General features: G+C 36.9%; 1 protein-coding gene across 2 annotated transcripts in view; it reads right to left on the bottom strand.

Moving 5' to 3' along the window:
• Positions 1-17,174, bottom strand: part of btbd11a (BTB (POZ) domain containing 11a) — a 193,990-nt gene that overhangs the window by 34,245 nt on the left and 142,571 nt on the right. For both annotated transcript variants that reach the window (XM_083528110.1, XM_083528111.1), the window contains exon 3: positions 8,200-8,407. In XM_083528110.1, the coding sequence (XP_083384236.1) occupies positions 8,200-8,407 (208 nt within the window). The remainder of the gene's footprint in view (positions 1-8,199; positions 8,408-17,174) is intronic.

The following is a 17,174-nucleotide window of genomic DNA, read 5'->3' as shown; positions in this document are numbered from 1 at the left end:
TGCACGATCAACATGCAAGTTGAGGAAAAAGTTTAAACTTTGCTACACTAGTAAATGTTTGCTAATCATTCTTAATAAAAAATTTGCTGCCATTTACCAGTATGATGAAGATGAAATGAGGGTGGACATTTCAGTAAGACAATGATCCCAAACACACAGCTAAGAAAACTCTTAATTGGTTTCAGAGTAAGAAAATAAAGCTGCTAGAATGGCCCAGCCAATCACCTGACTTGAATCCAATTGAAAATCTATGGAAAGAACTAAAGATCAGAGTTCATGAAAGTGGCCCACGGAACCTTCAAGATTTGAAGAACGGGCCAAAATCACACCTGACCAATGTGTGCAATTAGTTTCCATACAGGAGGCATCTTTAAGCCGTCATTAACAACAAAGGCTTTTGTACAAAACATTAAATACATTTCAGTAAGCATTTTTAATACTTTTCCCTGTGTCATTTCACATTATTACACATAATTTATGGACATCTATGGTTTGATTTCTTTGTATGTGTGGACTGCATGGGTTGCTACCAACATCTGGTAAGAATTTAACGTCAATAGCACCTTAAGAAATATATTTACTGAGAAAAATGGTGATGTGGTAAATACTTATTTTCTCTGTACATATGACAAAAAAACTTGAAACTTGAAGACCTTCAACAAGATCAACCCCAAAAATGTCTACCATTTGGCAGCTTGTGCATGATGATCATCGAAGAACATTGCTGCCATTGTACAATGTATCACTATACTATAAATCTATATATATATATAAAGCTCAAATACCACTGACTGACTCACTCACTCATCACGAAATCTCAAAAACCACTGAACGGATTGCAATGAAATTTGGAACATACCTTCCTCTTGGGTCTTAGGTGCTCACTAAGAAAGGGTTTTGAAAAATTCGCCCTGGATCGCGGCTAACTCGCGAAAAACGCGATTTCTCACGCATTGTAAATTCTTCGAAATAACATTACGGATCCTAATGAAACTTAGTACATTGTTTCTTATTAGATGTTAGATGCACGATAAAAATTATTTTCAAAGTAGTTTGCCCTGTATCCGTACTACAAAGGGGTAGTACGTTATTTGTTGACGTTACGTTCTGATCTCTGATCATCCAGTCCTGCTCAGTGCTTACTGCTTATTGCCGTATTGCTTAGCGTTCTGCCTTCCGTAGCGAAGCACGGGTACTTTCCGCTAGTATATTATATAATATGCAATCATCAGCAAACTTCTGTTATGTAAGAGGAGCGAAACACCTTGTGAAGTGCTGTTATTTTAAAATAATCAACTCCATTATCCCATTATTAATAATATTTCTATTAAAGTATGCCCTGTTGAGTCTTATTCCTTGTGTGTGAAGGAGATGACCTATTCAGTGAATGCTTAAACATACACAGAAGAGTGTGCTCTAAAATGGCTCATGCTATTTGTTCATTACCTCAGCACAACAGCTTTGCAGTATCTACTCGCCCACACGCTGCCCAGAAAACACTGTGAAAATGTTGATCTTTTGGGTTTCACATTCTGCACATGCCCACTGGCAGTTAAACACGAGCTATAAGCGGGACAAAAAAAATGTTTGTGCTATATAAATCTCTCTCTGTTACTGTAGATTCAGGTATCATGGAGACTTTAGAGCTCACCGCTCCATAATATAACCCAGATAGCAAGAATGAAATGAAATGCTCAAAAAATCATTTCCAAATGTATAAAATGTCAGTGCACAAATTTTCACATTTCTTCATTCCAATGTGTTTTCCATGACCTGTTTTTTACAGCTAGATTTACACAATCAACAGCCTTTTCTCCCCAGACACCTACCCACCTCCAGACAGCCTGCCATTAATCTTCGCCAAAACAAACCACATGCCTTACAGACTTCCTCGAGCCCTTCTCACACGTGTCCACTTTATTCCCATCTCCACCCTCAAAAGCAATGCATGCACACGGACCACACTGTTGAATCCACACACACATATTTCTATTCTGATTCAATTTCTGGAATCACAACAAGCCCGAGAACAGAACTCGAGAGGAAGGGAGTTTCCTCTTCTTAGAAGTATGGTGAAAAAATATCAGCGGTTTCACCAGATGGTAAAGAAATAGTCTTAATGATATACAATAATATACTTAGAAATGTATTGATATGCAATGATTTTAATGGCAAAACATAGCACACTTGTTTCTGGCTTAGTTTTCTTGGCACCCAATTATATAGAATAATTTTTGTATATGTTAATGTTAAATTTTCCCTTCACTTGAACTATTAGACCCAAGCCTGTTCCAACTTTTCTGATGAGTGAAGGTTAGTAAAACAGCAAATGAAGACTTAATGTGGAATGGAATGTTAAAAAAGCACATACGAATTTAATAGTCAGGTGTTCAAAAACGTTTGTCCATATAGTGTAAGTTATGTGTCATGCTTCAGTAAGAAATTGATCTAGGCGTCAAAAATGCACTAATATACCGTAATTTCCGGACTATTAAGCGCACCCATATATAAGCCGCACCCACTGAATTTGACAAAGATTTTTATTTTAAACATAAATAAGCCGCACCTGTCTATAACCCTACACTGAAACAAATGAACTTTACACAGGCTTTAACAAAAGACAGTGTCTGTTACATGGTGTAACGGGTGAAATACAGTGGGTACGAAAAGTATTCAGACCCCCTTAAATTTTTCACTTTTTGTTATATTGCAGCCATTTGCTAAAATCATTTAAGTTCATTTCTTTGCCTCATGAATGTAGACATAGCACCCCATACTGACAGAAAAACACAGAATTGTTGACCTTTTTGCAGATTTATTAAAAAAGAAAAACTGAAATATCACTTGGTCCTAAGTATTCAGACCCTTTGCTGTGACACTCATATATTTAACTCAGGTGCTCTCCATTTCTTCTGATCATCCTTGAGATGGTTCTACACCTTCATTTGAGTCCAGAAATTTTTGATTATACTGATTGGACTTGATTAGGAAAGCCACACACCTGTTTATATAAGACCTTTCAGATCACAATGCATGTCAGAGCAAATGAGAATCATTAAGGTCAAAGGAACTGCCTGAAGAGCTCAGAGACAGAATTGTGGCAAGGCACAGATCTGGCCAAGCTTCCAAAAAAATTTTTGCTGCACTTAAGGTTCCTAAGAGCACAGTGGCCTCCATAATCCTCAAATGGAAGACGTTTGGGACGACCAGAACCATTCCTAGAGCTGGCCGACCGGCCAAACTGAGCTATCGGGGGAGAAGAGCCTTGGTGAGAGAGGTAAAGAAGAACCCAAAGATCACTGTGGCTGAGCTCCAGAGATGCAGTCGGGAGATGGGAGAAAGTTGTAGAAAGTCAACCATCACTGCAGCCCTTCACCAGTGGGGCTTTATAGCAGAGTGGCCCGACGGAAGCCTCTCCTCAGTGCAGGACACATGAAAACCCGCATGGAGTTCTCCAAGATGGTGAGAAATAAGATTCTCTGGTCTGATGAGACCAAGATAGAACTTTTTGGCCTTAATTCTAAGCGGTATGTGTGGAGAAAACCAGGCACTGCTCATCACCTGTCCAGTACAGTCTCAACAATGAAGCATGGTGGTGGCAGCATCATGCTGTGGGGGTGTTTTTCAGCTGCAGGGACAGGACGACTGGTTGCAATCAAGGAAAAGATGAATGCGGCCAAGCACAGGGATATCCTGGACGAAAACCTTCTCAAGAGTGCTTTGGACCTCAGACTGGGCTGAAGGTTTACCTTCCAACAAGACAATGACCCTAAGCACACAGCTAAAATAACGATGGAGTGGCTTCACAACAACTCTGTGACTGTTCTTGAATGGCCCAGCCAGAGCAATGACTTAAACCCAATTGAGCATCTCTGGGGAGACCTAAAAATAGCTGTCCACCAACGTTTACCGTCCAACCTGACAGAACTGGAGAGGATCTGCAAGGAGGAATGGCAGAGGATCCCTGAATCCAGGTGTGAAAAACTTGTTGCATCCTTCCCAAAAAGACTCCTGGTTGTATTAGATCAAAAGGGGGCTTCTACTAAATACTGAGCAAAGGGTCTGAATACTTAGGACCATGTGATATTTCAGTTTTTCTTTTTTAATAAATCTGCAACAGTGTCAACAATTCTGTGTTTTTCTGTCAATATAGGGTGCTATGTGTACATTAATGAGGAAAAGAAATGAACTTAAATGATTTTAGCAAATGGCTGCAAAATAAAAAAGAGTGAAAAATTTAAGGGGGTCTGAATACTTTCCGTACCCACTGTATGTTGTGGCTCCTTTAAGAGCAGAGCGGCATTTTGGGAATAGCCTGCCGCCACATTTTTTTCTCTATTACTGCATGTGTGCAAGACCGAGGAATATGTCCTTATTATTTTCTGATGCTCATTTCTAAGTTTCTTTGACCAACCCGTAACGCTGTTGCCAAGAAAAATAAAAAAATCACAAGTTTTGGAAACCTGTCTGTGCTTATATGATTTCTGTTTTTTATTCCGAAGCCGTGCAGCTCAGAACAGAGGTGAGGTGCGTTTTTTCGTTTCCGTTCGAATTTTTCATTGGTCTAATGTTATGGGGTTCAGTTTTTTGGCTTGAAGTTTGTGAAACCGGGAAAAACCCAGGAAAAATTAATAAATAAGCCGCTTCGTTGTTTCAACCGTGGGGTTCAAAACGTCAGAAAAAAGTAGCGGCTTATAGTCTGAAAAATGCGGTACTAGCTTACTGGCTTACTTATCAAACTGTCTAGCTAATGCTTTTTTAACATTCCTGCTAATATAATAGCCATGTCATCAATAACAATTAAAAAGATATTTTGAAGTATGTTTTGAGATTTCAGATTTTAGAATTGACCTGAAGTGAAATTTGAGTGGCTGTCTGGGGTAAGATGATGTTAGGCATGGTATTGGAAATGTATTTTGTCCCACAAGCTACATTTAACTGCCTGCTTTTTGTCTGATGTTCATTAGCCCCAATGCACACATCTAACTTGTACAGCTCTCTTCATCAAAATACTGCCCGAAGCAACATTTTCATTTTTTAATGACTTCATGTTGACAAATACAAATGTAAACAGTTAACTGGATATCCATGTACATCCCTAGCGTAAACACACACACACACACACACACACACACACACACACACACACACACACACACACACACCTGTTGAAGAGGTAATTTATGTATTAATGAAGGATTTCATCCCAAACTAAATGATGTCTGCAAAATTATACCTGTGAGCAAAATGTGATTAAAGATGTCAAGATGCCCGCACTGTGAGACACGTTGGCATCTCTAACAGAAAGGCACCAGGGCTTTAAGTGGAAATGGATCACAAAACAGATCACAACAATGCCAAGCTTTAGAAATGACAAATCAAAACTACATGCTTACAAATTACATGTGGAATTTCTTAAAAAAAAAAAAAAAAAAAAACATGAAATTAAATCCACAGGGAAAATGTAGTTATAAATATTTAATTATAAACCTAATTACTCTGTGTTGCATCAGAAAAGCAATTACAGATTGACCACCGAGGATCTATTACATTTAAACAAAACCTATCAATCTAAAATCCATCAAACTTGGATCCTTTCCAAAACATTTGCCAAACTTTTTGACTCATTGAGAAAAACTAAAGTGCAATAGACAGGAATTTTGGATGGAGTGAGCGAAAGTACGAGAGGAATAAGTAAAGATTAACAGCAAAATATTATTGATACTTTTTTACTCTTTTCAGTTACTTGAATCATCAAGTAACCAAAAGGAATCATTCATTACTCAAACAATTCCCTGAAAGAGATGAGTAGATTTCAGTCGTGACTTGATCATGAATTCACACATTCACACACTGAAAAGAAAAAAGCAAATTGTGTTAGGACCAAAATGATTCTGACTCGCTGAAAGACCAGACACAATCTCGGTCCTAAAAAAGAAGATACACTACTGACTCAAATACTGAATTGCTATAAGGGAGAAGAGAATCTTGCTTATAAACAAAATGGTTAAGAATTTCAGTCATGATGTAAAGCATTCACATTTGTCAAACACTAAAAAAGTGGAGAGAATCTTAGTCATAAACAAAATGATTTTGTATTGAATCATATACTGATTGAAAAAACAACAAAAAAAACAAGAAAACAAAAAACAAATGTTGGTCTTTATTTAGAGGATTCACTGATGACTCTGAACAGATAACACTGATTTGCTGAAGGAGAGGAGAGAATCTTGGTCATCACTGAAAGGATTTATTGTCTATTTTGAAAGAGAGCCAGATTCAGCATACATACTGATACAAAAGCATATTTTACTATTCACAGGTGCTCAAAGTCACAGACAGGTAAATCTATTCTAAATCAATGTACCGTATTTTTCGGACTATAAGCCATTACTTTTTTCCCACATTTTGGACCCCGCGGCTTAAACAACGAAGCGGCTAATTTATGAATTTTTCCTGGGTTTTTCCCGGTTTCACAAACTTTAAGCCAAAAAACTGAACCCCATAACATTAGACCAATGAAATTTTCGAACGTAAACGAAAAAACGCACCTCACCTGTGTTCTGAGCTGCACGGCATCGGGAGAAAAAACTTCCATCGGGTGATTTTTAAACGCACGACGATGCCAAAAGATAAACTCCCGAGAGAAATAGTTGTGAAAGGAAGGAGGAAGACAGTGAACAATGACTTTCTTGGTCGGCTACTGTTTAGATACAAGCCGCTGTAACGCGTTGAGTCTGGGTGAAGCTATGCTCCTAAAAGAAGCGCAACATATTTCACCCGTTACACCGTGTGTAACGTGTCTTTCGTTAAAGCCTGTGTAAAGTACATTAGTGTAGACACTTACGGCTTATAGACAGGTGCGGCTTATTTATGTTAAAAATAAAAATATTTGTAAAATTCAGTGGGTGCGGCTTATATATGGGTGCGCTTTATAGTCCGGTAATTACGGTAAGTACCTGTTTGATAGCCATGAAGTCTGTGGTGTTTTATTCTTTACATAATACATACTAGGACTCCACACAGTTTTTGTCTCTCAACATGCTTTTCTTGTGCTTTTTTTCTTATTTAGTCCCTTTCTGAATGTACCATCACCATCAATTCAGCCTCGTCTACTTGATCAGTAGCTCATGAGCAATCCACACCCCTACAGTCTTCGCTCTCCCTTCTTTCAACCTGTCATACGCCTCCTCCTTACCTCTCACTTTTTCTCCTATTTCCCTCCTATCTTTTGCACTTTGTGTGGAACAGTGATCCGCAGATGAAATGAGCCCTGAGGAGAACGACAGCTGAGCAGCTGTTCTCTGGAGAATCTGGTAACTCATTCCTGTGCTTTTACTTCTCAGGTAGTACATGGGTCCCTTGTGATGGGATTTTTTAATCAGAGAAACTCATCAATCCTGAAATGTCCCGGCGGGTATGTCCAACTGCAAAGCTCTTTGTGAACAGTGAACACCTCGCCAAACTTTCCATTAGCACTCTCAACTCCATTAGCCACTTACCAGCAGGCCCAAAGCTGATTTACTGTACAACATAACAATTAGAAACCTTAATGATCTGTCTCTCTCTGTCTCTGACTGTGTTTCATAACTGCCTTCAAATCAAATTAAGACACATTTAGCAGTGTGAATTGAGCACCTTCCATCTGGACTGACTTATGGTTTAGTTGTTTAGTCGTTTTACAGATATCCAAAATACTTTATATACAGTCTAAAACAGAGGTGCTGGATAAAGTCCACAAACCATGTACTTGAATAAAAGTAGAGATACACTAGGTAAAATATGACTCCAGCAAAAGAAAAAGTGCTCCCTTTATACTTTCACTTGAGTAAAAGTACAAAAACATTCGCCTTTAAATGTACTTAAGTATGCAAAGAACTATGATTTATTATGGCTATAATGTCCTAATAACATTTTTGTCACAAGACTGATTGGTGGCTGGCTGCTTATTTGACCATTTACATTTATATCCAATTATAAATAAAAAGAAATCACTCATTACGCAAAATGTAGATGAGATATTTGACTTTAAAATGTGGTAAAGTTAAAGCAAAAGTCTCCGTAAATAGAAATACTTCAGTAAAGTACAGATTGTGAAAAAGCTACTTAGATACAATAATGAATTACATTCACTTTGTTACTGTCCACCACTGAAAAACAAATATTTATTCAGAATCTCTGCTGTGTAGATGCTCTCACCTTTCTGTATGCAGGGCGACCTTGGAGGGCTCCACATTGGGGTTCTCCCACTCTATCTGGGGACAGTGCATGAAGTAGCAGAGGGTGTACAGAGCCTCAGGTTCCCAGTGTATAGGTCCTCCGCAGTTCTGGTGCACGGGCGTATCATTGCTTGGGCTCTTGATGTGGAGGGGCTGGAGATGGTGCATGGCGCGAGACACCAGATCACCTGTAGGGGGTGACATGCTAGGTCAGACAAAATGCCCTGATGCTTGTGGTTTGCAATCAACTTTATTGAGCGAGAAGAGGAAATTGAAATTATCTCTCTGGGAAATCGTCTACTGTCAATGAGCTGTGGAAAATAAAAACAGACATTTTGCAGTGTGGTGCCTAAAAGACCATGTCAACAACTATTAGACTTAGGGAGAATATCTAGAGAAGCTAAAGAGCAGTATATATTTACTTACATGGACAACACATATTTCTATTCTTAACTCACTTTGGTGGATGTTGCCATCACAGACATCAGCCTACTGTTCACAAAGTTTTAAAATAAAATGTGCATTAGTTTTTTATTTAAATCTGCAGCTTTCCCAAAGTGTTAAATATCACATCCTCTGTACACACATACACACAAGCATGGACACGTCAAAACTCAAATCTGCACACTATGATCTTTCCAGTGTGTCAATTTGAAGAAAATTCAAGACTGGTAAAAAAAAAAAAAAAAAAAAAAAGAAGAAAAAAGCTGCTGTGCTGCTAGTCAGTGCTTATACAGGTATTTTATCAAAATCATCCTCAGCTGCCTTGAATGCGTCGACTCTAAGTGTTAAGAGTGGGAGTGTTAAAGGATCCCTAGCCAAATGTACTTCTATAAGGAAAGAGAAAAAAATTATAATAAATAAACAAATAAATAAATTGCTGCACAACAATGAGCTACACTCATTTTCCAGCCTTGGCAAATGCTTAATAACCACATCTGCTGTACCACAAGCTAGCCGGCAATTGCTTTTACTAGCATGTACTACAACAAATCCATAAACATGTCCAGCATTTCTTCAAATTAGAAACAACCTTCTCAGTGAAATGTGTGTTTTCCTGAGTGCTGGATCTGCAACTCTTTTTGCCTCCACTGCATTAGGGTGAAATGTCAATGACTCCAAGCTACATGAAAGAGAGTAAATGAGAAGTATGAGCAGTGGCAGGCAGCCTGGAGTCTGTTGCCTGATTCTGATTAATCAAGCATTCACATATCCACATGCTTTCATTGACACAGAATGGAAGGTCCACACACAGATACATTAATGTCTGTTTTTAAATGTAAAGAATTAATTAATTAAATAATTAAATAATTTAATTAATTTTTACAGCTATTTTCCCCACCACATTTTGGCACTGTATAGTACAGAAGCAAATCTGAATACATAATTAGACACACACTAGTTGTTGTCTCAAGGTATGGCCTTAATAGACTACATAAGAAAAGTTCTTAAGAGGATGATCAGCAGTAAGTTATAAAATTGCCAATTTTACTTTATTTTATTACTTTATTTAATTTTAATAACTAATGTTGATGTGTCTTATGTATCATGGGTCTTCCTCACAAGGCAAAATATAAGGTATAAGACATAATATGCACAGTAAGTGACTCAAAAAACAGCAATATATCACTTGACTTATGCCTTAATACATTTCTTTTTTATTTGCTTTAATACGTCAAAGCAGGAGACTACCCCAGGACCACTGTAAACTGTAAGATAATTCTGTGATGATCAGTTATTCATCCATATATACATCCTTTCTGTGAAACTGCAAAGTTGCTAACGAATTCTGCCAGTTCATTTGAAAGGCAGAAGACAATCACTACTAAATACTCTCTAGCACAAAAGTAATTTCCGCCATAAACATTAATCAGGGCAAATCTGTGATACGTTTTTGCCTAATCAGTGATCAGCACTATTTTTCCTCCACTTATACGTTTATATTGGCAAACATGAAATACAGATTAGAAAGATAACTAAAATTCAGCAAAGGTGCTTCAGGCAGTGTGATTAACTTAGCAATGGGAAAAACAAGAACAGAATCCAGGCTCGCATGTCATTTTCTGAGCTAAGCTGAGCTGCAAATCAGGTAGAAAAGTGCTATTTAGTGTTTCGATCTAAGCACTGACCTGACAACTACCGGCTTGTAAATCTTAACCCAGTTTATTACTCAAACACCGCACTACACATAGGGCTTGAGTAATGAAGTATATGGCCCCTGAGCTGCAGTTATAGCATATTTGACTGAAATGTAGTTGCAGTGTAGCAGAACAACTTTCACACAGGTGGGCGTCAGAAACTGCAGGCGCAGTAGAGAAGAAAGCCCTGATCTCATTACTCCAGCAGGGTTCAGCTCAAAAACAGTGACCTTCCACTGGGAACCAAAAGTGTAACCTTGGAAACAAGCCATTGAACCTGTCAAACAAGCTAAAATATCTATTACTATTACAGACATTACAGCAAGGGAGGAGAAATATTACTTATTGACTTCTATGTGGTGCAACAGAAGGGGAACTAATAGCTGAGTCTAATCAATAATATAATCATAAGTTCTAGTCCACTGACTGCAGAACAAAGTACACACGTCATATTGTCCAGCACTTTAATGAAGTACACAATTTCTGCATTACAATAAAAGCACATTTACTCTTCTTAAATACTAATTTTACATTTCTACTTTAAGCAAATGAACAACAGTACTTGCTATTGAATGTACATACATATTAAATGTAAATGCACGGATCTAAGAGAACCACATAGGGCTGGAAAAGTCAGTCGACCCAATATTTTTGTCCATATTATGTATATTTTAACAATTGATGCATCTTAATGTTTCATTCACATGTACATTCAACTTTTTTCTAATGTTAAAGGTACACAGTGAGAGTACTCTTACTCCACAGAAACTCTAGTGAGAACCATGGTGAAATGCTTGTTGTCATATGACAGGTTTATCATGCAACGCAATTTATGTATTCACTTCAGTCTAGCAAGGAACGACATGCTTTTCTAAATGCAGTATAGTAAAAAGATATTACACCAGTGGAGGGTTATCAGGGCCAGAAAGGTCTTTTCTGCTGGCCTAAACTCTATCAGAATCACTGACTTACGTTATAAAATATTTTTGCCATGAATGTATATTCAATTGTTCCCAAAACTCTATTCTCTTCATTTCATAGCGTTTCCCTCTGGTGCGCAAGGGGCAGTGCCACCAGAGTTTCGGTTAGGGTTTCCATTTGATCAGATCTCAGGCATGACATCATGTATTGCCGCGAGGCCTGCAGAAATGAATAGCGTGGGGCTTGTGTTAGATACAAATCTATGTTGTTTGAAGCTGTTCCCATAACCAAAGAGATTGCAGTTTGGTCACTACTAGGGCCACTAGAAGGCATAGAAATACGTCAGCATTTTCACATCCTTTGACTTAACAGTCAGAGAGCCCACTACCGCACCCCACATCTGCTGCAAACTGCACAAGCGTAAATATATTTGTGTGGATTTGTGTGGCAGAGAAGAAATTTTGGATGCATATTTACAAAATGGACTTTTCAAGAAAAGTTGGACATCTTGAGGAAAGATCAGCCAAAATAGTTCAAAACAGTTAAGCTTCTTCATGAACCATTTATACATCCGTGTTTTCTTTCCCATTGAATTTCAACGAAAACAAATTGCCTTATTTTTGAATCACCAGGAAAACTATAATGCATGAAAGAATTCACAATATATTATTGTGAATATTAATGCTTCTGTTAGAGATGATGTATATGGGTGATGCAGTTGTGGCTTTAGTGAAAGTAGACCTGTTTCTTACTTTAGTAATTCCATTAAGTCTCGCTTCATGAGATACCTGTGATGCAGCACTCTGTTATACTGCATTTCTGTATAATAATAATTGTTTCTATAGCCGTGCTGTCATAATCATGATATAAAGAGGTGGATTAGTTAAAGCTGATAGACAAAAAAAATGTAGATTCAAACTTTTAACTATAAAGTAAAGGCTGGACCTACTTTAGTGCACATCATACAGCTTATCCCTGGCTGCTGTACTAAGAGATAATTGCAATGAATGAATGCCATGTAATTACTGTTCACAGAGTATGTAAGATTGTTTCCTGTTTTAGCAGGTAATGTATTTTATTTAGTTTTGTTAATTTAAAAAGAAATGGCATGTGTCAGCATTAAGATTTTGCAGATGTTAATGAGTTTCGGTGATAAAAGCTTATAAGGGACTGCATATTCGAACAGATTTATACATTTATATAACTTTGAATTATTAAAATTATTCAAACAGCTTTATATCAGTGAAAATATAATTCCTAAATCTCTTTTGCATGTAGGGGTGAGGAAGTCTACAAGAAAGAAGAAACCGAATAGTCTTATGGTCTTTTGCAAGGAACCAAAAGAAGCACAAGGAGACATTAATATCATTAAGGAATATATTTGTACAATAATAGACTGTGTTACAGGTTTCCATTATGCTACAATAAAGCAAGTAGAACATGTACTTTCTGCCTTAGGAGTCACTATATATTGGACAAACGAAGAAGAAGAAAAAAACGAAAGTTCCATATATTTCGTGTTTTTTTTTTTTAAAAAGTCATTGTGATCTTTTGATGAAAAATTCAAAGCTCTTTTCTACAGGCACAAAAGCTTAATCCTTTACAAATCTACCTACTTACTGAGATATATATACCCTTAATGCAGCTGCTCTACATGTACCTTTTCTTAGTATAATCATTTTGTGTGTGTGTTTAATAATTTTTGTGGTTTGTGTTGTTTGTGAGGAGGTGGGGGGAAGCTATTCGGGTGGTGGAAAGCGTTCACACTGGTTGGCACTTTGCAATAATTATGCACCAGACGTTCCCTAGTGCCCCCTCACTGCATACCCACATTAATCAGCAGGAACAGCTCAGTGGATCTCCCTCCTTCCTCTTGCTCATTCAAGATGCAATAATAGTTGGTGTAATTACGGGGAACGGATCACACCCCCGTCGAATATGACACCAGAAGGGCAAGGCAATCCCTGTGAGCCAGAATTGTTCAGCTGTGTGTAAGCTAAGAGACCTGATATCCACTTTCCACTGTACATTCTCACATAATACAGAAACTTAAGAATATGCATTAGAAAGACACATGAGAAAGGGTTGTTGACCTCCTGTTAGAGTCTTTTTTTATATACATTTCAAACAGAGCTCAATGTAAAATAGGTCAAATAAAGACTTTTTCCACAAATGTTTTTTTTTGTTGCAACACATTATTATCCAGAATTAATGATTAAATTAATTACTATTATAATTCATCAATCACTTTATTATTTATTTATCAAACAGAATCTGTGAGTTCTTTCTAACATTATAAAGTTATAACACCTTGGAATGTCATACAACTGTATGTTATATACGTGCTATTAAATATACCTGTAATGTCTTTTGTGGCTCACTATCGTAAAAACACTGAAGTGTCAAACAAAGCTAAATAAGGTTTACAATTTTTCCCATGCTCGGAGAATTTTTCTTTTCCCTCCCAACATCGGTAAATAAGCGAACAAGCCTTTAACAGCACATCGATCAATTCAGAAATCTAACAGTAGAAGGCTGTGTACTTTCTTCGAGTAAATTGTATTTGCTGCATTGAGCTCATTCACCTGAAGTCTGCAGTATGAGAGAGACAGAGCACTGCAGTGGTTAATTATAGAAGGCAAAGAAATTAGAGTAGACTAACAGATAATATCACACACCACCTACAGTACAGTATCTCCCAAAAATATAGCATTTGGGTAAAGACTTCAGTACTGCATGTATGGCAGCTTTATTGCTTTGGCATATAAAATGAATAAGTCCACTTGCTGATCACTTCAATTGGAACACCTGATCATTCTGGTGGTTCTGTGGAGGCGGATCAGTGTAAATATCATGCAGATAGAGATCAAGAGCTGTAGTTAATGACCATATCAAATGTTAGACAAAAGAAAAATGTGTTCTCGGTCACTGTGGCTATAGTGTGCAGCAGAAATGCCTTGTTTATGAGAAAAAGTCAGTAGAATGGCTAGACTAGCTCAAAATGGCAGAAAGGCTGCACTACCTCAAATAACAACCCTTTCCAGCTGTGGTGAGCAAAAATGCATGTCAGAATGCATAACACACTAGACTTCGAGGTAGATGGGCTTCAACAGCAGAAGACTACACTGAGTGCCACTTCTGTCAAACTTTACAGTGGCATAAACTCACTAAAACTGAAAAAAAAGCCAGAGGAGTCTAGGTGTATTTAAACACAGAAACTACTTTCTTAGTCTATGTATATATATATATATATATATATATATATATATATATATATATATATATATATATATATATATATATATATATATATATATATATATATATATATATATATATGTCTTTTCTTGTCATGTCTAACCAGGTTAAACACACTTGTAGAAGACCTTGGAAGTCTCCATGAAGAACATTTTTAACCACGACGTTTGAGTGTATACAGTTTTTTTTGTGTGTTTAAAAGCTCCAACTATGGACAAGAATTTACTTCCTGGCAGAATTCTCTAAACAGGTATTGGGCTAAGATACGTTTTTTAGGAATACAAAGTGTCATCAATCATCTATCCCAGATCACCATCCACAAAGCAGCCCCAAAGCATCAATAATTCACCACCATACTTTACAATGTGTTTACTTTATTTATTTATTGTGATACCAAACAATCTGATGGCGTTCATGCCCAAAGATTTATTTCATTCTCATTGGAACACAGCACATGGCTCCAAACTGTAGATCCTTTCACGCCTTGGTGTAGATCACAAACTTCATTTTGCAGCTTTCTCCCAGGAGAGGCTTCTCAACATCAAATAGCAATGAATCTGATGTATTTGCATTTTGGATGTGGGTAGTTGGATCTTGAAAAGCCAATAATAAACTAAGCTGCACCATTTCAAAACTGCGATCTCTAAGGCATTTTTTCGCTTTTCACACCATTTTTCCATTTTTCCTAAAATGTCTTTTTTCAGACACATTTTACAGTTTAGGATTTAAACCTTTTTTATTACACCCATTATAGAGCATAATAATATCATAACTGCTTATGTCTTTTTATATGAATTACTTGACTTATGCATGTCAACATCCATTTGCACCTTTTTTTTTGTACATGGTGCAATTTACATGTAGGCAGCCTCATATTTACACCCCAGGGTAACAAATGTCAGCAATAAGTTCCTTTGGAAAGGGACTGGAAGGCAACAAACAGGCATGAATTGAATCAACACTTAAAAAGTACAATATAAATGTACTAATAAACAACAATAAAGTCTAATAAATGGTAATTTTGCTAATTTGTGTGCTCCTAATAATTGTATATTGAACTGTGTATTAAATAAATGAATACGTGAATACAATGTGTTTAGAATTGGAGAAGCTTGTTGCACTTTTGTGCCATGCAGTAGTGTCAACAAGGGACTGTAGCACAGCTGAAAACAGACCAGTCTTAGTGTGTGATCCTTCATAGTCTGGAGCTTCAAAGAAACCCAGAAAAGCAAAGTCAAAGCAGCCTTTCCTTCCTCTCTGGCCTTTCATCGGCTCACTGGTGTGATAGGGCCCATGGATTCTTTGAAGGTTATATCTGGGGTCTTTTATGATGAACATTACACTTCTGCAATATCCACTAAATCAGTTAGAGCTCAGAGTAGTAGTCAATACCCGACATTGATCTGTACAGTTATTAAAACTGTGATACTTTTACCCTTTTAATAATGGCACCGAATCTCAGAATGCTTGTTTCAACATTATATGAAACATCAGGTTAGTGTGATTTGCTATAAGTTGAGTTGTATTTACAGAAAAATGCTTGTCAGCACCTAATCTTTGGCTGATAGATTGACTGTCTGGTTATTGCAGGATGTATGATCTATTAGGACTGCATTTAAAAGGGTATTTAGATAATAGGACTAATGCTTTTCTGTTAATCAGTGCTGCTTTATACCAGGCATGTTGATTTAATAAACTTTATAATAATATTTTATATATAAAAATAAGGCCATATCTGTATAATAGATTCATGTTCTAATACACTCATTAACCATTATGTGTGTTGTTATAATATATTATGGAAATATTTACTGTGCATTACTGTAAAATATACAACAGGGATGTTGATCGTTTGAGGCACAGTTTTGATGTACCATAAATTACAGATTAACATTTTTTATATATTTATGTGCTCATTCTAACCTGTTATCATTCTGTCGTAACAACTCGACTCATTCATGGTGTATATGAATGACCTGTTGACATGAAGTAGTCTTTAGGAAAGAACTTTTTCCAGCATGTAGGACACCTAGCATCTGGCCATATTAGCACCTCAACATGGTTTATTTCCCTATAACAGCACAAGCTGTCGTTTTATTTTCCTTGCTTAGTAACCTAATGCATTAGAAGTAATGTAATAGAACTAATACGAAAAGAAAGTTATAGTGCATAGTGCATTAGACCTGCCTTAATGTTTTCTTTTTCACGAAAAGAAAACTTTTCAGAGAGCACTTGAGAAAGTGAAGGAATAGGAGCCCATCTGTTGCACGATGTAAGAAAATTATGTCTAAAATATAAGGTATTTATTACCCTTCCAGTGTTTAAATATAGATGCTTTTTTGGAAAGAAATTACAAAAATATAAACTATTATATGTCACATTGACACTGGAAATGTTGAAACACAGTTGTAGATGGTTTTATAGCTAGAAGCAATAATAGCAAAAACCCTCCCTGAAAACGTATGAAGAAAAAACCTTAAAAAGGAACCAGACTCCCAAGGCACCTCACACTTTTTCTGCATGGCACTGTACATTTGTGTATTTATTTCACATATACAGTGTAATATTAATTGTAACTGGAAAACAGGAGGCATGATTAGTTAGCACTCTGGAACTTCACCAGGAATCCACAAAAGGT

Source organism: Silurus aristotelis (genome assembly GCF_946808225.1).
Source record: "Silurus aristotelis genome assembly, chromosome: 24".
In the NCBI taxonomy this organism is placed as follows: domain Eukaryota; kingdom Metazoa; phylum Chordata; class Actinopteri; order Siluriformes; family Siluridae; genus Silurus; species Silurus aristotelis.
Note: the sequence above shows the minus strand (reverse complement) of the source record. Positions and strands in the feature narration are given on the sequence as shown.